The sequence below is a fragment of the Chinchilla lanigera genome, unplaced genomic scaffold, assembly GCF_000276665.1.
Source record: "Chinchilla lanigera isolate Chin_1 unplaced genomic scaffold, ChiLan1.0 scaffold00022, whole genome shotgun sequence".
Lineage (NCBI taxonomy): Eukaryota > Metazoa > Chordata > Mammalia > Rodentia > Chinchillidae > Chinchilla > Chinchilla lanigera.
The window spans coordinates 27,873,321-27,895,349 of record NW_004955423.1 but is presented as its reverse complement, the minus strand read 5'-3'; the positions used below and the strand labels follow the sequence as shown (position 1 = coordinate 27,895,349).

Genomic DNA, 22,029 nt, shown 5'->3' with positions numbered 1-22,029 from the left:
TTTCATTTGCCTGGTTTAGTGTTCAGGGCCAGGAGCAGCACAGCTCTCCTTGATTCAGAGTCTGTGTACGGACCACCAGCTGTGGAAACAGAACTGCAGGCAGAACTGTCACGAGGAGCCTGGGCGCAGTGGGGTGAGAGGTCTTGTGGTGTGACCTCTGCTCCTTGACCTGGGGGACCTGCTTGGCCTCTCTGTGCCCCACATCCTTCCTCATGGTATCATGAGGATTAAATGAAATGACACTTAGAGCTGTTTCCCTGGCATATGACCTGTGGTAGTGGTGGCCTTCCACACTCTTCTTGTCATCGTGAGAGCACGAGGCCAGAGTGTCTCTATGACTTGCCTGGGTGCCAGGAGCCATCGGATTGGGCCCTGGATGATCTCTCCCAGCCCAGGCCAGCAGCTCCCTCAGCCCAGGGAAGAAACGTCCCAGGTGGGGCAGCCAAAGAACGAATGAGCCCAGGCCACCTGCTCACAGGGCAGGCCAGATGTCGTGGGGCGGCGCAGGGCGTGCCTGGCCAGTCCTGTCCTCTGTACCCGCTGTGCACCCTCTGGCACTACCAGAAGGGCGGCCCCTCGTCCCCAGGGTAAGGTGGCCTCGGAGAAGGGACCAGCTGTTAACAACTGTAGTCTGTTCCCTCGTTTGTAAAAAGGACTTAAAACCCATCTTACCCAGTGTGCTCTGTGTTCTGTGCGTCTCAGTAGTGGTGCTGCTTGTGAGTGGAGACAGCCACTTACTGCTGTACGTCTTCTCACAGCCAACACGTCTCAGCTGTTGGCTTCCCCAGGTCAGGGCCTGTTGTCCAAGTCCTGTCCTGTCTTGACAGCACAGTGCAGATGGCTCAGCGCAGGCCTGGGCCCCCTCTCTCCAGGTCCCTCTGGCTCCGTCCTCACCTGCCTGCTGCCCCGTGTCCTCGCAGGCCAGGCGGGGACTGTGACCCTGCACACCCCCAGCGCTCTTTGTGTTTCCCCTGCGGGGCATTGTTCCACACCGTGCGGGGTGCTCGGGTGTTGCATCGGTGTCCGTTTTGGGAGCAGAGACCACGTGCTTTTTATCATCGCAAGTTTAAGACAAGCTCTGTGTATCAGTGAGGTACAAGGTAAAGACACAGACATTCTTTGAACTATAACTCTTAACTCTTTTGTGACTTTCCATAACTGAGGACAAGTTATTTGATCTCAGGCTTAGTTTTTCTCACCTGCAAAAGGTGCTTTCCTGTTTGAGGATTCAGTTAGGCACAGTAAACAAAACGCCTATCGAAATGTGGCTTCCTGGGCTGTGGGGAAAGCCTGCCCATGGCCCCAGACTTCGTCATTCCCTGTCGCAGGCACCCTTTCCCCGTGTTGGTGCTCTGCAGGAGTCCAGATAGGCCCCTCCCTCCTATGCAGGACTCCCCGGTCACAGCGGGCACCGACCAAGTCAGGTTCTAGCTGGAAACTGACCCTGCATGACACACAGGCTCTGAACAGCAGGCCCAAGGGCACTGGGCCAGGACACTGGAGGAAGGCCAGGCCCAAGGCCGAGCCTTATCTGGATCGTTGAATCCGGGTGGGAAGGCTAAGACTCATTCTCATTGCAGAAGCGCGGCATGATGTAAAGTTCACGGCCTACACAAACCAGTCTGCCCGTCCTGTGACAAGTCTGCTGGGTTCTCTGGGCACAGCTGCTATGGCACCGCATGGGTTCATGGGTTTCAGGCAGCATGGAGGGCATCGTGGGTCTCACGGGGGAATGGAGGGCGGGCTGGGCCATGGGTGAGGCCTGCGCTTGTGTGTGCTGCATCATACCTGCGCGTGTGTTTTCCTTCCTTCACCTCTCTGGCTCCCTGACAGCCGGTGAGGATACTCAAGGGAGGGCTCCTAGATGGACTGCATGGTGACAGAGGACTTGGTCACTTTCCTCCACACCTTCCAGGAGCTGGGGATCCTGCCACTGTCTCACACCCTCGAGGCCACCCGGGGAAGAAACTCCATACAGACCATGGACGCTGACGGCTGACCACCTCCTCGTGTCCTGCAGCTAAGGAAAAACATGACTTCAGCCAAGACCTGTCTTGCAGAGACAATGAGTGACCTGCACGGTGTTCAAGCATTGTTGCTCTCACCCCATGTCACACACAAAGTGTCATGAAATACAAGAGGAAACTGTGCAAACCCGCTTCTGCTGCTTGATCCGGACGCAGCCCCTCCTTTGGTCTTTTCAGAGTTGCTTTATAAGATAGGCCCAGCCTGAGGTTGAGAGAGGCTCCGGAACTAAAGACTGCATGTCAGAGTTTTCTACCTATGAGCAGTGACTTTCTCACCTATGGTTAATGTTCAAGTAATTGTGATTCAACAGACAGCTCTGCCTATCCCTAGAAATCGCCGTGCGCCCACGTCCTCTCCTGACCCCACAGCTCCCTTGGTCCCCTCGGCTCCTGGCTCCCAGAAGCAGGCCCAGGAATCTCATCTGTTCCCACCACCCCCACCCCCCAACCCCTGTCGCAACCTGGTTGGCAGCCCACATCGTCTTTCCTCAGGCACCTTACCCAGGGCCCTCCTTTCTGCCTTCTGCATTCGCCAGCAGGCCATGCTCCTTGGTTTTACCGATTCTGCCTTCATGGGTACCTGCGCACACTCCCTCGCCATGACGGTGACATCTAGAGATGAGAAAGGCGCGCTGGCTGACACAGTGCCTGTGCCTGCTGGTCCCCTTTGGCTGGTGAATGACATTTATCCACTTGCCGTGTGCTTGCTGCCCACCTCTGGAATGTCAGGGTCAGGGGTGGCACACGACGCCAATCGTCTATCTGTCATCTGCACTGGGAATGGAGTGTGATGCATGCTGGCTTCGAATCCACATCACCAATCTGCCAGGTCCCCAAGGCCCGACGTTCACCACACCCTTCTCCCTGGGTCTTCAGCTCCACATTTCTTCTGAAGGTGGTGCCCAGGCCTGCTCTGCCCTGGCCCTCGCCCTCCTGTCGGCAGCCTGAGTGCTTGCTCCCAGCTATGCCACCTCCCACCCCAGCATCACAATGGGGCCTCACACTGGGACCAGTGATGGGGACCTTTAGACTTTGATGGTGACAGACAGCCACTGACACCACTGCAGACTGTGTGACACCGAGTCTATGCCGGACTCTATCTGGAATCGTCCCTCAGAGGATCCTAGCCCAGCTTTCAGTTGCTGGGCCAGGCACCCCCTCTGACACCAGGGGGTTGGGGACTGTGTTTCATGGCTGCGCTGCTGCTCTGAGCGGTGTCAGCTTCAGGAATCATCTACTGAATGAAAGTTCCCAGTCCTGCTCTGCTCCTGACCTTTCCTTCTGAAGGATGTTGTCATGTATTAAACTGACTCGTGTGTCAGAGTGTGTACCATAGGCTTCTGCGTGTGCCGATAGCTCTGGTACATCCAGTGTGCAGTAATGTGTCCATCTATTGTGCCTGCTTTCAGAGCATCTTTAAGGGAATTATTCACTCTATTGTAGTGCCACCACTTTTACACACTTCTTCTATGAGATTAGAAGGCTGTTTGTTCATTCAGAAATGTTCATGAAGTTTTTGTAGACAAAGATCCTGGAGACTTAGGATGTAAAAGTATAGGGAATCACAGCTCACTAAGAGTCAGCTCTGAAAACCGCTATTATCAGTGTGGGTTCTGAGGCTGGGCAGGTGTTCCACGCAGGACCACATACTGTGTGGGCCACGGTCCTTGCTGCAGCAGCTGCCCGCTGAGGCTGCATGTGTAGCGGTTGTGACAGTGGTCAGTGTGTGGGTGGGCCAGCGATCCAGGACAGTTTATCTACAAAAGCTTAGGCCCAGGGCCATGAATGACAGCTCAGAGAAGCAGCAGGTAAAGGTGTGTGCAGGACAAGGCTGTTCAGAGTGAATAGAAACCACACAATCCCCCTTTGGGGGACTTGAAGGACAAACACCCTCTCACCAGAGTTCAGAGCAGAACCCTGCAGTGCAGGTGAGGAGTAGCTGCTGAGAGCAGACAGAGTTACAGTGTCTAGGAAAGCTCTGACTGGTCCCTGGAGAAAGCGGTGAGCCCGAAGCAGGAGAGGCAGGCATTGGCTCCGGCTGGAGGGAGGAGTGCCGTAACCTGGAGATGGCTTGTGATGACCAAGGGGATGAAGGTGGGTGCAAAGAGCTGCCTCTCTGGCGGTGACCGTTGTCATTGCCCACATCCCTTTGAAGTCAGAGCTCATTTCTGATTATTTCAGATAATTTTGAACAGCAGAGATGCACAGCACACCAAGGATTAGTGCTCATGAATCTCCCACTCACAGAGCTTGACTGATGCTTCTTCCTCTTTGTCTTTCCTTCCAGCACCCATAGCTGCAGGAACTGGCCCCAACTTTTCTCTGTCAGATTTGGAAAGTTCTTCATACTACAGCATGAGCCCAGGAGCCATGAGGAGGTCGCTACCCAGCACGTCCTCTACGAGGTAATCCCATGGTGGCCCCGATGGAGGCAACCTATGTGTCTGTCCCATGCAGGCGGCAGACCTTCAGCAGCAGGCCTGTCATATAGGCAATACCAGCAAAGCAGCCTCAGACCCCACACACTGTTGGTGTCACTGGGGAGATGAAGCATATACACCAAAAAACTGTCCATACACACTCACACGTCCAAGACAGCTAAAAACACTGAGCAAAGTTGTACATGAAGAGCTAAAAATAGTTTTCAGAGGCTTCACCCTGAACGAGTGTCCTGTGCCCAGCTGGGGGTCAGGAAGGGTGGTGCTGCAGGTGGGTAGCAGAGGACGGAGAGGAGGGCGCTGGGCTCCCAGGAAGGGAGGGTGCCCTTTTCTGGGGACAGAGGGCATGCGTGGCTCCTCAGGCAGGAGGTGGACACTGGTGACAGCAGCCCAGTCTCCTGCCCATAGCTGATACTATGGCTCAGTACCTGCCCTTCTGCTGGTGTTATAAAAGCCCAAGCTGGGGTTTCCCTAGAGGACAAAACTGTTTGACATCCTGGAGGGAGGTTATGAAAGACATGCAGCCAGGTCGCAGGGTGGGGCAACCGCAGACCACAGACGGGGGACGCGGGGACCCCACAAGAGAGCTGGGGGTGCAGCTGGGCCACCTCCGGGTTCCTGATCCCAGCTGGGGGGCGCAAAGCAGAAACCCAGAAGCCGCCGCTTTGGCAGAGCTGTCCGACGGATAACCTGTCCCTGGCAGGGGTTAGGCAGCAAAGCCACAGGGTTCTTCCTCAAATCGGCACGGCACTGGACTGTGACAGCACAGAGGAGCAGGCAAAAGGGTCTTCTTACGTGCTGTGCTTTGCTGAAGAACACTTGTCAAAGTCGGTTTCTCCTGTAGCAAGCCCAGAGCTTTGTGACTGAGAACAATGCCCAGTGACATGTCTTCTGGTGGAGACTCCTGCCTGGCCTCATCAACAGCATTCACGCAAAACGGTCCACCTGCTCATTTCAAGTACCTCAAAGGCTATCACAGAAGCAGCTCCTCCCACATAGAATGCTGGCTCTCTGTCGTCTTTGACAATGTCTGAATGCCCCGGGCTTGCTGTAGTCATCGGCTCCACGGGGAAAAGCTCAAGTCCAGGGAGCATTGTCCTAGGAGAGTGGTGCGGACATGCAGCATCCTCACACACAAGGCGCTCGTGTTTGCAGGAGGACACGCATGTGAGGGGCTCTGTCCGGGCAGCATGGGGCTGCTTTGCAGATGCTGTTGGCAGTAGCTGATTTTTAAGCTCTGGGGCTGTTTCCTTTCCTGTGTGCACCACACGCACCCTCGGCACTCCAGCCTCGCCTCAGCCTCCTGCGCTGTGACTGAGCGGAAGCTGGTTAATCGTGTCACTTAAACGGCGTCACCCCAGCGTCCTGTAATAACCAGCCTGATAAGGAGCTCATTATAAACACCAGTCGCAGTTAATCACTCGGCAATGTGTTTGTTTTACTCTCATTAGGCTCTTTCAAGGATGGTTTTTAAAATACTCTTTCAGTGCACAGACTCAGCAGAATTATCTGTGTCAGGCTAGATGTCCAGAACAACCCGGACTCGGTACGGAGACACTGCCTCCACAGCCAAGGTGCAGCCACGCCGGGCCAGTGTGGTGTCCGCAGCAGGCCCGTGTTGGGTGCTCCACAGTGCTGAGCCCAGGACAGACAGTGCTGCCCTGTGAGGCTCAGAGGGGCCGCAGTTCGAGCAGACACAGTGGTCCACGTGAAAACGGGTCTGCAGCGTGTGTGACGTGTGGTTTTCCTCGGGGAGTGGGAGTGACATGCGTGGGCAGAGACAGCCGGGACTCAAGCCCAGGAGGAGCACCTAGCACCCCTGCCTTTCCCTGATTCAGGGACGTGCTGCCCTGAGTTGCTGTCACCGTCTTTGGGGTGTGGACCTTTCCTGCACCCCACCTGAACCCTGAGTTCCTCAGAGGACAGGATCCGAGGCTTCTGGCTCAGCAGTGAGCATTGGCCATGAGCTCCCTGTGAGCTCTCGGGTCAGGGATGGAGTCAGCAGCAGGGAGTGGGAAGGCTCCGCAGCGTCGCAGTAGTGCAAAAGAGAGATTGTTTACAGCCTGGAGGAGACACACAGGGCTGCCAGTCTTCCACCTGGCGAGACTGAGGCAGACATTGGAACCAAGTGCTGCTCTCACCCAGTTCCCCAGAGAACTTGTGAGACACACAGCGGATTCAGCCGCAAGCGCTGGTGTGTCGCTTCTTCCGGAGCAATTCCCCCTATATGGGAAGGTCTTACTGCTGCTTCCTGTTCTCCTCAGGTATTTGTGGGGGGGAAAAATCCAAAAGCAAGAACCAGATCCAGCACCAATTTGTTTCTGAAAGTAAAAACAGCAGAAGTAAATAAGCGAGCCCGACAGGTGCTTTCTGAAGAGCCTAGATTACTTCAGGTTAAACATCTCCAAAATCATGGAAAGGGTAGTGTAAAAATCAGGATGGAGTATGTGTCTGATCCCCAAGAACTTCATCAAGCAGACCCAGAGCTGGGCTTGCGAGTCAGTGGCCAGGGGTTGGAGACGTCCCCTGCCTTGGTTGGCACCACAGACTTCTTCCTTCCTTCACCACAAGCATCCTCCTCTGTCCAGTCTCAGAGTCCCGGCTCCCAGAGTCCCGGCTGCAGACCGAGATGTCAGTGGCAGTACAGGACCTGTCACATGCCAGGGTCCACTCCAGCCGGAGCATGCCAGAGAGTCCAGCCTGAAGGATGGAGTGGGATTGGCCCCAGGTGGCACCCATGGCACTGTGAGGTGAAGGTGACTCCTTGTTAGCCAAACTCCTCAACAGCTCCCAAGCTGGGGCCAGGGCAGCAGACCTGAGCACTGCTGCTAGCCAGAGGAGGCGGTGGGCACTGGAAATGAAAGGTAACAGGCAGGTACCTGCTCCCCTGCAGGCCTCGCACCTCCTCGTGTGTTCACATGACGCCTTTTACAGCCAGAGCACTCAAGGGAATTTCCCAATTTCTACTCCTTTTCCCAGGATGATTGCAAGCATCTTTCAGATTTGATATATGACAGGTGATAGACACGGAAAGATCCAGAAACAATATGGAAAGACAGGAGAGGTTGTCATGAGCAAGAGTCCTGCCTCACATTTGGTCTTGAGCTTTCAGGTTGCCAGGGCAAGAAGCGGAAGCAATGAGTTATATAATTTGCATTTTCTGATAAAAGAGCAAGTGCATCCAGAGAGGCTAGATCTTCTGGTTGTATATACTGGAAGAATCTTTTGTGTGTTTCCCCTCTTGTAACGGAAGGACTTCCATTAGATGCAGTTTTACATAAAATACTGAAAACTTCAGTATTTACATAAAATACTGAAAAGTGTTTTTTCTGTAGAACTTCAGAGAGCCAGCAGAGACCCTAAAGAAGTGGTGAGGTCTCTGCTCTGGGCAGTCAGTCAGCCCCGCCTGGTCTTGCTGGGTAGAACACAGCAGTTGGGTACTGCCAGGCTGCACTGCCCTTGGTCCAGAGCCCTCCCTGCACCAGGTTACTGTACAGCCTCTTGGTTGTTCCCGCCTCCAGCTGCGCCCATTTCCCTCCCCGCCCTGCAGTCTGTGGGTCCTTCCCTGTGCAGCGCTGTGGGCCATGCTTGCTGCTGCAGTGACCTGTGGACCCACAGGTGTCCCGTGCTGCCCTCCTCTTCCTGGCCACAGTCCCTTGAGGGTCCCTGCTTGCAGTGGCCCCCCTGCCCACTCCCCATACTCTGGTCCAGGTGGGGACGCACAGGGCCCAACAGCATCCTGGGGAAGAAGGTGTGGGCCAGAGGCACCGCAGCACCTTTGGTGGCTTCCTACCAGGCCCACTGCAACGAGTCCGGGCCGAGCAGGGAAGAGGTTGATGGCTCCTAACCATATACCCCATTGTCATTGCAGCTCCACAAAGCGCCTCAAGTCTGTGGAGGATGAGATGGACAGTCCCAGTGAGGAGCCGTTCTACACGGGCCAGGGCCGCTCCCCGGGCAGTGGCAGCCAGTCCAGCGGGTGGCATGAGGTTGAGCCAGGTGAGTGGCCTGGCCAGCAGAACCGGTTACACAGGCGCGGGCGTATAGGAAGCCTAGTGGCCACCTGTAAGGAAAGATGGCAGCGCCAGGCATAACTGTGCAGGAGTGGTGTGTGATTCCCCCTAGGGATCGTCAGCTGTGCTAGGACCCAGTGTTCCATTTGTGTTTGCTTTTGGTTTTTTTGTTGTTTGTTTTTTTGAGAGGGGACCTCACTGTGGCCCCCAGGCTGGCCTCAAACTCCTGGGCTCACGTGATTCTCCTGCCTCAGGCTCCCGAGTCGGTGGGACTACAGTGGGTTGGTTTTTTTATATGTGACACCTTTTGGTTTAGTTATTAAAATTATCTTTTAGTAATCATAACTTAAACCCATCAGTTTTTACTGGACTGGTAAGACAGGAAGAACAACAAGTTCTTTGGGTTGGAGTCTGCACTGGAGTTTGCAGGCACACTCCGTCTGTGGTGTTTCCCTGTTCCGGGAAGTCATCAGAGTCGTACTCTTCATGAATGTGAGAGCTGCCTGTGTGCTCCTGACCCACACTAAGCAAGCAACCCTCGTCTAACCCCTTAGGCTGTCTGGTCTTCATGCGGGTGCTGAGTAGGTGGCAGCAATGATTCCAAGAGCAGAGCTTTTTGCCACCTTAGTCACTGCCCTGCATGTGGCAGTGGGGCCCAGAGGACAGGCCGTGGGTGTGACTCCAGCTTCTACCAGCCAGCTGCAGGCCAGGGCAGAGCCACTCCCCCAACACCCGGCCTGCTCCTGCTGTGTGAGCTGGGCGTGACCGAGCTGTGCTGGGCTCCTGCAGGGTGCACGGGGCCGCTCTCTGTGCCCTTCCGGGCCTGTCTCTGCATTCACCTTGCAGAGCATGGGTCCTGAGCAAACCTAAGGCCAACCTTGTCCTCAAATTCTAGCCCCTCCAGAAGACAGCACCCCACCCAGGATGGGCCAGCAGTATCTCAAAGGGCGCCCTCGGCTGGGCTTGTGCTGTGGCCTTGGCAGCTGGTGTGGTTTTCCTGTTCTCAGAAGCTACTGCTGTGGCATCAGAGTTCAAAACAAAGCAAAGCGAAGCAAAGCTCAGACCATCCAAGCTGGGTTCTCTACTTGCAAGACTTCCCCTGAGCTGCTCTGCTGACCTTGTCCCCAGCTCGTGCCTCCGCCCCTCCCTCATGGTCCCCACAGGCTCTGTCTCAGGTTGCAATGCCAGGCTTGATGCCAGGCTGCAGGGACTTAGGTGGAGAAGGCAGCTAGCTTGGCCTTGCCCTGGAGGAACTCAAGGTGGGGTTGGGGGCAGACGGTCAGCAGTTACTGTGCAGGACACAGTGTGGCCCCGCAGGTGGTTCTGTTGTCCCCTGCACACCACTCCACACTCACATGCGTGACGCTCTGGGTGCTTTGCTGGAGTGGCTGAGAATAGTGAGAAGGCGCTGACCACTCACCACTGTGACTGGTGTCAGCATGGCCTCCATCCACGCCAGTGGAAAGATGGTAAATGAAAAGACGAGAAAGTCCTCAAACCCTTTCCCAAAGGCTGATTAGTCATCGGTTTCCCCCGATGCAGTGAACTTGGGCTCACACGTACAGGGTGTGCCCTGTGCCCGAGTGCCACGCCACACGCACAGCAGCGTGGAGCTTGGTGCAGGAAGGCCCTCCGGCCTGGCTGAGGCTGGGTCCTGTAGCCAGGGCATGGGTGTGCTTGGTCAGGGTGGTGAGCTCCCTGAGCTTCCAGCCAGTGTCCCTCTTGCTCCCCCAGTGTGGAGTCAGGTGGTCAGCAGCTCTGAGCTCTGAGTCCAGCACCCTGTGCAGACACGCAGCACCTGTCTAACGGCTGAACCCTCTGGATGTGGCTTCATCCTCAAGAACCCCAGTTACATGTGGACTGCTGGTCCACTGTCCTCATTTCATTAAAAAGTGCAGTTGCACAGAACATTCGCTGGGCTGTAGCATGCACGAATTCGCATTTGGCTGTCAGTGCGGAGAGTCATTGTAGAAATGGCGCCTGAGGGGACCTTAAAGCTCCACGAAAGTATGGCGGACCTATCCTGGTGACTAGTGTCACTGACTCGCACCAGCCACTTTATGTGTACAATTTATGCTGCCAGATAGTCCTTTGGGGATTTTATACCAGACCCAACCCCTTCCTGCTGTGGAGAGCACCTCTCTGTTATTCCCACACTCACATCAGCCCGTCCTGCTCCCCAGGGGTGAGCAGATTGAGTAGGAGGCTTTCAGGGGTTCACTCATGGGGAGTGACAGGCAGCCTCCACATTTGGGGTCACTCCCGCAAGTACCAGGGATGCAGTGTGTGCGGGGCAGCTCCGTGGCTCTTGCAGACTTCTCCTGGAGCGCCTGTCCATCCCATGAGCTCGCTTCCCTCTCCCGCTTTGGTGCCCATGCTTCCTTCTGGGAAGAGGCACGGGAGGTTACGGATGCTGTTAGTGTGAAACACCAGACAGCCTCGGGCTGACTCTGTCTCTCACCTGTGCACTTGTTTCTTATGCTCGGTTTCATTTTCTAGTTATCACAGACCTGGGTTAGAGTCAAAGCTGTGAAGCTGATCGTGCACTGATGAAATGAGTCCTGTGAAATTCTATCCGGCAAAACCACGCATGCCATGGACTCTTGTTTATCTGCGAATGCGGAATCGTAGAGAAACTGAGAATGCAAGTAGAGAGGAAGGAAGCCTGCGCATAGGGCCCCGAGGGCCACGCACTGTGACTCTTTCACACATATGGAAAAAATGTCTGCCACACTTGAGCACCTACTGTGTACCAGGCTTCTTACAAGTTAGCCTCCCTAGAAAAAAGTGAGGTGTATGGAATGTGCCTCCCTACAGCAGACACAGAGAATCAGGGAGGTGAGGCTGGCCAGGGCCCAGCAGACAAAAATCGTGCATCTGGGACCTGAATCTCCAACCAAACCTGACTTCAGGTGTGAGTTTTATCTTCTCTGCTCATAGCCTCTTCTACCACGAGTGGTTATGCTTGCATTTTAAGGTCTCTTTCCTGGACTTGTGTTGAAATTAAAAACATAGTAGTTAAAAATAAGTCATCAAAGAGACCAGAAAAATTCCCATTTTTCTTATCCCAAATCCTTGCCATGCGACTTACACCAGAAAAGGCATGTGCACTACTAAACCCACACAGAGCTCTCAGAATCTCAACAGAGGGCAGTCACCGCAGACAGAGAGAGGGACCTGTCACTCCCTGCCAAAAGAATCAAATAATCCTCAACACATCAGGCCTCCATGACCTAAAATAGCTGCTGCTGCTGCTCTTACAATTCGTAACCCTGCTCCCACTCCCCTTTCTTTGGGCCTCTCTACTGTCACTCTCTACTGTCACCTCACAGAGCGAGACTCAGTCCCTCTTTTCCACCTCTGTGTCCCTGGGAGGATCTCACACATCCTAAGGTCTCAATAAACATCAATTGATCAGATGGGTGAAACCATACAGCAGAGTGTTTAGGTGCTCCGGGTAAATTTGAAGGCAGAATTTGCTGCCAGTCTTCTCAGAATTGCTACTTGCTGTATTTTTTTTTAAATAAAAGGTGAAAAATACTACAGACAGACAACATTTTGCAAAATAGCAAAGGATCAGTACAGACAGTACAGAGTTACAAACAGAGTGGTAGGGAATTAACAGTGCTTGTTGTATTACGTATTGATATCTTCAGAGTGGTTTCTCATGAAAACAGATATAGACATACAAAACTGATCAACCAAGGACTCATTGACAATTTCTTTCAGCAAGGAAATACAAGACAGTAGAACAACCATGTTAACTATCCTGCATATACATACATACAAACTTTCTCCTTCTTTCCCTTCTCTTTTTGCTTGCTGTATTTTTAATCTATAGGCTTTTGGTCATATCCAGTTATTAGAAAGCAGGAAGCAATCATTAAAACTCATCCAAACACCCACTGGCAAATGAGGCATCCAGCTATAACGCAGATGCCCCTTGCCGCACAGGGTCTCCCTCTGCATTAGCCACACTCATGTTTGAGAAAGTACATGCTTCTCTACAGTGTGAGACCGTGGCCAGCAGAGGCTGCACATCCGGATGAGGAGGCTGGGCACGGGCACCGTGTCACAGTGAGTCAGGGCCTGGCAGAGAGGGTGACTGTGGGCGGCAATGCTGTGTCATATATTTGAAAACAAGAAGGAGGGGTCTAGAAAGTACTCAGAGAAATGAGCTGAGGTAATAATACGCTTTAGCGTACCTTAACTGGGTCGTTGTGTAGTAAGTATGTACAGGTATCAGAACATCATGCTGTGCCCCATTTATATTTACAATTGTTTGTCAGTGAAAGCATTACTTACTAGTTTAAGGTGATTTTTAAAGATAACCCTCCTGACAAGCTCCATCAAGAATACCAACATTGAGTTTTACACAGACTGCTCTGTGTAATTCAGACGACCTCCTGGCTTACCAGCAGGGAAATTCTCAGAGTCCCACCTCAACAATCCTGTGCAAGTGTGAGGAGGACCCACGGAAGGCCTGCAAGTTTGCACTCATCACTGTCTGCACACCTGCCCCGTGCAGCCCTGGGAGCTCATAGGAAACAGCCCCAGGCACCCAGACTTGGGGTCTTCAAGGCCTCCAGTTGCTCAGGTGTGCAGGTGTGGAAAGGAGCACATGGGAGCGGCCTCCACTGGATGCTGAGTTCATCCAGAGCCATACACCACAGGGCCGAGCTCCCTGCTTTCTCCCTGTGTCCTAGAGACAGAGACATTGAACCTGTGTCCACAGGGGTCAGAGGTCTCTGTATACTGGGCAAGTCAGAGTCTCGTGCCCACCAAAGAGGGCCTGTCCTGTCTGCGCGTCTTCCTCCTGTGTGAGAGCCCGTGCACGGTGGTCTCACAGTGTCTCTGTAATGCAAGCAAGCCACATCATCCAGTCTAGTGACAGCCCCTGCATGCAGTCTCCTGAGGAGATGGAGGTGCAGTGAGACTCCATGCAGTCTGTCTCTGGCAAAGCCCTAAGTGCCCTCCAGCATTAGTCACACTACCTCGCCAGCGCTACACGAGCTCTCTCTGCCCTATCACAGAATCAAATGAGGGGTGAAGGCAGAGGCCTTTGTAAAACTTAATGTTCTCCAACCCATGAGTGGCTGTCTGCAGGGTGGTTGGGGAGACAGACCTCACCCAGCAGATGTGTGGGGAGCCAGCAGGATTCGTGGTATTAAGTCAGACCAGACAGTTAGGGACACAGTACTTAACAACAGCAGTTGAACTGGGTTTAGGTTGGAACCCAGCAGAAAGCTGTACCCATACTTGGACGTGAGACTCAGTATTTCTTAGAGAGCATATATAAACTTAAGCTCCCTTCAGATGTCCTCCTTCCTTCCTTGTGAGACAGCTCCAAGGCTGTTCTTTGACCCTTCTGTAGACATTTTGTGCCCCTGAGGTTGGGGCTCACCCCAAGGGCCCAGGCCACTCCACACCCAGACTTGGGGCCACACCCGTGTTGATCATATAGCATTGGTCATTGTCAGCAGCTATGCAGTGAAGCTAATTTTTTATTGTGAAAAACCATGAAATCAGAGCACTTTGGAGTGAAATTTAGGACTGTGTTTGAATATAGGCCTAAGAGGTTGCTTAACTCTGTCAATTACTTTTCTCTCATTGCTGAGACAAAATACCCAACACCCAAAATTAAGAAAGAAAAGGTTTACTTAGCTCACAGTTTATGGGAGTTTCAGTCTGCAGCCAGCTGGCTCCAAGGCAGGGTGGCATGGTGAGGGGCAACAGTTCAGGGCGGCAAAAGAGCAAAAGCAGCAAGAGCAAAAGGGGAGGAGAGCAAGCCTCCTTCCTCCCTTATACTGCAAGCAGGCTATCCCCCCACCCGCCAACTTCCCCACCCCCCACGCAGGTGTAGCACTCATACTGTCTCCCAGCCCTGGGCCCCTGCCGAGTTGCTTAGTTAAACTTCTAAACTTCGCAAGTTGACACAGTGTATCAACCATTACATCAACCTTTCTCCAACAGAAAAATTTCAAAATCTAATATATTCAATTATAATTATATATATATTATAACTGTATTATAATGATGTTGGAATCTTAAAACTATCAACAGACACAATTACATTGGCCAAAATGTAGGAAATTCCAAACAGTTCATTGAAAGTTTTAAAGCCAAATATGACAAGTAGTAAATTTAATTACTGTTAGTTTTCAAGGATACTCGCAAGGATAAATTTTCTTCTTCCCAAAGAGTAAGTTGTTCTAATTTTTAAAGATCAAAATTAAGTCTTTTAATAGCATGTTCTCTGTTTCTATCACAATTATTAGTAAATTAAACACATTTTCAAAATAGAAGAATATTTTGGTAAACATCTGGTCCATGATGACCCAGGGCATTTAGAAGTAGGGTTGGGCACAGTGGGTTTTTCACAGACTTATGATAGTTTATTATAATTTTGAAGCCACGTGTTAGGTTCTCTTGGATTCCCAGCCCTGTTGCCCTGATTTGACTGACACCATTCATCATTTCTGAGCAGAGGAAATTTACCAACTTACACTTCCAGCTGACACAGGAGGCCCGTTACTGGTGCCAACAGAGGGCAGCCTGCTGGTCACAATGGCACACTGATGGGGTCTCTCTGAGGCTCTGATATGTGGTGCGGAGAGCGATGAAACCTGCTGCCACCGCCATTGTAGGACAGTCACTGTTCCAGGGCATTGCCAGCAGATCGATGCCTTGGCTTTCCCCTGGGTTAACGGAGCCGTAGGAGAGCACCGTGCTGTGACAGCGTTCACCTCCCTTATCTCTTTAGTATTGAGCCCTGGTCATTAGAGACTGGCATGCTGGGGGCCTGGGTACAGTGACAGGGCCTGCTCGTTAATGACCCTTCTCATCAGGGAAATTGCACTAAGGAAGGGTTACCCAGGGAAGCTCCGTCACAAAACAAGCTAACCACCTTGTAACATGGCCTTGTCGTCTTTACCATGGTGTGCGCTACCACAAGTGGTAGAGCATTGGCATGGTCTTGGGCCACATGCTCACCCATCCCATGGGGTGGCTTGGACCCCTGGTGGTTCAAATGGATCTAATCACTTTTACGGGTCCTTCTACTAATAAAATTAATAAGTATTATGGACCTAATCTAGTTACAATAATCAACAAATTTATGTCATTAAATTAAAAGAAATTAATTTATACTCGTGAATTTCTTTAAAATATTTTACGAAGGTGGCTGATTTGCAGAGTTCAGGAAATGTCTTCTACTAACAGAGACCAGACGCAGGTGAGCGTCAACACCAGATGAGCAGATTCAGATCAGAACTGCCCAGCAGCAAGGCACCGATTACAACCCCTTTGTGCAGGTGTTAATGCCAGAAAAAGGCCTAAAACAACCCCTGGTAGAGTCTAAAGCACTCCCTACCAGAGGAAAGGAAACCTTCTCCTCACACAAACGTGTCCTCATTATGTGTGTCGGGTACGCACGCATGGCAGCGTGTGGTGAGCAGAACTGCGGCTGTTACTCCAAAACCTGCGATGGTGCGGGACACCCTCAGCATGTGTGGGGTACGACGGTGAATAGCTGGGTGAGACCACGCACATGCATCGTAGCTGATGGCACGTGGGAAGCTGTGCTGCATGGCTCCCAGGGCCCGCCAGGGAGGGGCCCCTTGCTCAGAGCCCAGGTGCGATGCTCTGAGTACAGAAGCTTCCAGGAGGGCAGGTGCTACATTTCCACTGACCACCAGTACATCATCCTCATCTCCACATTCCTGATGTCATGTTCGAAGATGAATGAGGCTGCACAGCATTCGAGGATGGATGGGAGACAGGGGATACACTTCCAGTCTGTGTGGCTCTTCCCCTGCCCCAGCCTGTCACCACCCTGCAGGGCTGCATGTGCAGGCTGGGCCAGGAACGCTGTGAGGAGTTGCTACAGAGCGCACTGCCTTCGACCACGCCTCGTAAGGGAGCTAGACAGGAAAAGAGAAGGTACTGTAAGAGGAAGAGGCACAAGAGTTAAGAAACTAATGCTTATACTCCACCATGAGCAAGACTGGGACCGTTTAGCAAATTACTCTGAATTTTCATTTCACTGGGGACAGTGAGCAGCCCTGCCTCCTCATAGCTGTGGAAAGATCAAATGATAAAAAGCAAGAGTTGCCACTTCCTGAGTGCCAGCTGTGGTCTTGTGTGCAGGCCACTGTCACATACGCAAATACTGCTTAACCAGCCCAAAGCTGTGAAGAACAATTGTGCACTTTTTGGTAAGCATGTTGAAAAACTCTCAAGTGCTACATGAGTTAAAATAGTATGAAATGTAACTGGAAACATACTGTACATGGCTGCATCAAGGAGACAAAGACAGGACACTGGGGTGCATGGATGACAGCTGAAGATGAGCTGGGCTCTGGGCCTCACTGCGGAGTGCCACAATGCAGATTCCCAGGCTGCACACAGGCCACACCCAGGAAGTCCTCACCTAGCGAAGGGGATGCCATTCTGCGCCTGTGCTCCAGGGTCTCACCTGAAACAGCCTTTAGACTTACGGGCCATGGAATGTGACAGGATCATTTATGTAGAGGAAACACAAGTATTCAGGAGAGAGGTTAAGTTCACAGATGGGTAAAATAACCATCAACTTTAGTTGGAAGAGGAGAAATAAAAAATAAAAGAGACAGATGATGGATGGATGGATGGACAGATGGATAGACAGGAAGATGAGACTTAGGGCTTGCCGTGGTGTTTTCCTGTGTCTAATAAATATTTTTTAATATTTGTAGAACTACACATGAAGTACTTTTAGCTTCTTTGTAAGACAAAAGTAGTGTTGCAAACCCCTCAGCTCTAGTCTGTGAGCACGGTGTAGGTATTTCCTAGTCTTAAGTAACACTAAAATTTGATTAACAATAAAAATATATTTCCTCATATTTTATCACTAGAATGTAGTGGAAATCTAAAATATGTAAGTGTTTTTTTAAGAAATAGCTGTGTTGATTAAGCATGTACCATGGGCCATATGTGGTTCTAAGCTGTGAACATGTGCATACTACGCACGTGTGGATAGATAGCCGCATGTATGTGTCTGTGCGCATACCTAGTCGTTTATTTGATTCATGTCGAAAGTGGTGCAGACCACGGATAATACTGTTTGCGGGCTCTTTTCCCTCCCTTGCCCGCTTTCATATTTTTCCTGCACACTGATGCTTCTATTTAAATGTTACGTGACCCCGAGTCACACCATCGGATTACGTGCAAATAGAGTAGTCCTTTTTTGGCCATCAGTGCTGTACCAGGGCCTGTCAGTACTGCAGCACTGGAGGGAGGAGAGAGGTCAGGGCCTGCAGCCCCAGTCAGGGCTTTCCTGCTTGTGGGGATGACAGTAAGGACCATGTGCCCCTCTCTGCCCACCCTTGGGCGTCAGATACAGCATAAACTCATCAGTTGATCAGAGACTTGACACCCGTTTTCAGATGGTGGAGGAGCCACACCCTACAGGATGATGAGAGGTGCTCCCGTGGGCACAGCAAGTCAGGACTGTTTCCTCACAGCTCCTGAGCAACACGCTGGTGCTGAGCTCCCCGGCCTGAACACAAGCCGGTCTCCCATGGGAGACACTCAGGCATGAAAAGTCACTCTACCACAGAGCAGCTCTTAAACTTGGTTGAACAGGTGGAATGACCACTAAATGCTGTTTGCAGCTTATTTCCCGTCGTGTGCTTTTTCCTATATACTGATGTTTCTGTCTAAATGTTAAATAACCAAGTTCATGGGCTTGGCTCTGTAAAAGAAAGAAGGACTGTGCCTCTTTCTAACCAACTAAACCCCCCCACAGAGCCTTGTTTTTTAAGTATAGGTCTGTGGAGGACCTCTGTGGAGTCTAGCACCTCCACCCACTTCGAAGCCCGGCTCTCAGGTACTGGGCCATGAATGCTCCGTATTCCTGCAGAGCGTTCCTCAGGGCCTGCTTCATGTGGACCCAGCATCTTGCTGCTCTTTTGGAAGAAAGAGCGCATCTCTAGGGATAGTCCACCTTCTACTGAACAAGAGATAGTTCTCAAAATCATTTGCATAGTTGGAAAGACTCTTGAGGCATTTGAAATTCCAGGAATATCCCCATCTAACCTGCAGTGTCCTCTGTCACACGGGGTTATTCTGTGTGTTAGCCCAACCTGGAAGTCACTTAGCTATACCTGGTTCTCAAGGATACCTAGGGACTTAGGACTGGGTGCAGCCAGAACCCACAGCCAAGGACTGTGTCCTGATCCCAGGGGAAGAGCGGCTCGTCTGGAGGCCGTGCAGTGGCACACGTGCCAGGCCACTGCAGGGGTGTACAGAAGCCATGCTGCATGTCCTTATGTCAGATTACACGTGTAAGGGTAGGAGCAGTGAGGGAGGCTTGTGAACACTCTTCAGGGTAGTTACTCTTTGATATTTATCACTTCAGGGTGGTGACACCTGCTTCTAATTTTAACAGTTCTTTCTTCCAAGAGAGTGATGTCTTTTTCTTCAGAAATTTTATCCTCAAAAGGCTTAACTAGTAATTTTTCTTCTTTTGATGTGCTGGATATTTTTATGGGTTTGTCCGTCAGCACTATGCCCTAACACGCCTCTAGTTTAAAAGGAAAAATCTTTGTAACACATAGTCCTTGTGCTGGGTCACATAAATTTTTGTCCAAGCCACACATTTGGGGATTTTTCCAGAGATATAATTTTCAAAAATGTTACTAGTTACCACACAGACTACATGATAGTTGCCTCGGGTTGACTAAAACCAGAGACACAGATCCGCTCTCCCTGTGGGAAGAGTCCGGTATTGCTGAAGTCCAATACTCCTATGTGGTCTGATACTCGTACTCACTTTCGGGGCAGGCCTGGTGGCAGCTGTCACATGAGAGTTAGTAAGCGGAGGGAGCAAACAAGGAAGAAGCTGTCTGTCAGTGTAGACGCCCAGAAACAGCCCTTTGGTGCGGGGCTCGCGTGGCTAGAGCAGCTAGTGGTTTGCTTCCTTGTTAAAGACCTGTCTCTCAGAGGTGCTGGTAATGCTCAGCACTGAGTATAGAACGCACTGGAAGTGGTGTGTGGCTAGAAACCTGTTCTGATTGGCTTGGGGTGCTGTCTGCTTAAAAGTGGATCCCTGTGTTGGGTTCCAAAATGAAAAAAGAAGTGTGAACGTGGAAAAGAAGTGTTAAATCATGACTTCAGAGAAAATGTCGGCCATGAGCAGTTTTTAGTTAAGTAAAAACCAAACTTTAAAACTTGGCCCAATAATACAAGAAGGAAAAGGGTAAATCATTAACTAAAGTATGAGGACATCATGGTGAGCAGGTTTCACCAAACATGAATAAGACACTGGACAAAGTCAGACTGAACGGGAGGAACTTGTCATCCTAATTGATACACAAAGCTCTGCCAAGCATTATCCTTTGTGTCACAGAAATAATTTTTAATAAAATGTTTCCAAAATACGAAGGCAGTGAAGAAAACAGCATAGTTTTTGATGACTGCACTCAGAAGTAAACCGATCTTTCGTTGTGTTGTCATGTAACGACAAGGAGCAGAGCCATGCACTAACCCCCCTCGATGAGGCTGCAGCGTCTTCTCTGTCTCCCACAACTTCCACTTCGCACAGAGCACCCTTTTCTGGCGGGCCGTCACCAAAAGCAAATGCTTGCTCAGGTACTGTGCCTCCAGCCGTGCTGCCTGTGTTTGCACAAGTTGCTTTGGTGAGGTTATTTGTCCTATACCATTTGTTTGCGTTAAGAGCTAACCATAACATGGTGCTTTTGCACCCATAAAGCTGTGTTTGCTTTGTTTTGCAGAATACCAGCATCATGAGCATTCTTGAACCTGAGGTATTTTTAAGCTTGGAAATGACTGCTGGGCTCATCTATCTAAATGAAGGCACAACTCTGGGAGAGAGAGGTTTTCCTCTGAGGAGTGGGCTAGAAGTTTCCTATATAACTGGTAGCTTAAGAAAGAACCTCTTTCTGTGACAAATTTTGTGTTCAGGTGAGGAAATGTGTTGTCCGACCTGCAGCCACAGGCATTGCCTTTGAAAACATTGTGTTCTTTGGCTGCAGAGCTTGCGGAGCTCCCAGTGAGAACTGTGAGCCACCAAGTAATGACAAAGTGCTGCCAGCCCAAGTCTCTGCGCTGCTCCGGCTTCCACTTCCTCGGCGTCTCGGGCCTTTGAAGGCCAAAGGACAGGGTTGTTGAGGGATCGGGGCGGGTTTCACTGAGTAACAGGTGGAGGTCAGAGCTGTTTGTCTGAGCAGATGACCAGAGTGCAGAGATGAAGAGTCAGATGTTTTGCCGTCATCGGGTTGCACCAGAAAATGCTGACTATACCCAGCCAGATTCTAGCGGCAGAACTTCTAGTGCTTATTACTTCATTTCACAGTTCAAGCAATTTGAAGAGGCCTAAAATTATATTCTTTTTCCCCTATGAAATATTTCAATCAGCTTCGGGTTTCTGTCCCTTAACGTGATAGGTGCTTTGCATGTGACCAATGAATGCTGGATCTAACTGGTCTGTGGTGTAAGCGTGTCCCAAACATGGGACATCATGGACTGTGCATATCCCAAGTGACTTTTACCAGTGGGGCCTCAGACTCCAAGCATGTGAGTGTGTTCTGAGGGTCAGAAAAGAACACACGCTAGTGAACACATAGGTTTGTATGGCCAGAGCTGATGTCCCATGCCGAGGAAAGTGTCCACGGGGACTTCACACCAGGGCTGGGTCAGGGCACTCTTCAGAGAGCAGAGGAAAGCCTCCCGTGCAAGTCTGGGTTTTCATAGTGCATTTGCTTTGTGTTGGGAACCCAAAAAGCTCAACATGAAAAATACTCAAAAGCAAGCTCACTCCTTGCTGCCCAGCAGAACCGGCGAGTTGCTTGGTGTCACACAGACACACATGAGGGACGTGTGGTTGGCCCCATCCCGTGTTGTGGCCACAGGTCACAGTGGCTCCTGAGCACTCAAACGTGGGCTGTGTGGAATTCATGTAAATTTGAGGAGCTACAAATGGCTAGTAGCTACCAGGTTGGACAGGGAGATATAAACAAACATATTTTTACTTTTCCAGCAGGACGTCTACGCAGAATAAATGGAATACTATGTCCCATTCCATTTATTTTTATGTAGATAATTTATTTTTCTCAGAAACATCCCCTCTTCCTACAGTCCCATGTGATGTGTGTAGGGACTCTGCAGGGTGGGCATGGAGGCAGTAGGGAGCCTCCATCCACTTGTAAGAGTGTGGAGCAGTTTCCTCCATCCAGTCCTGGGTGTGCTTGAGGAGAAAGGAGATCCTCCAGAAAGTCAAGAGACTTTCCTTTTGGCCCGGAAACCGGTTTTATGTGGCGTTTCCCTTGTGTCTATTCTTTATTCTCTGTGATTGTAAATTTTCACTCATAAATGAACATTTGGAATACATTAGAGAATTCATGGTTTCTTTTCTCTTGAATAATCCATATAATTTTTACTTCATATTCCCATTTTTTTAAAAAATTAAAGAAATCACTCGTGTCACCCGACCTTTTAAATGAATGCCCTGAAACTCTTCATGATGTGGTAATTCTTCGGGTCCCCATAACGCAT

General features: G+C 51.0%; 1 protein-coding gene across 1 annotated transcript in view; it reads left to right on the top strand.

The window, feature by feature from the left end:
- Nfia (nuclear factor I/A) overlaps positions 1–22,029 on the top strand; it is a gene marked incomplete at its 5' end in the record, with an annotated part of 308,332 nt that overhangs the window by 212,958 nt on the left and 73,345 nt on the right. Inside the window, 2 exon segments of the mRNA XM_013514428.1 lie at positions 4,315–4,432; positions 8,337–8,464. Of these exon segments, the coding sequence (XP_013369882.1) occupies positions 4,315–4,432; positions 8,337–8,464 (246 nt within the window).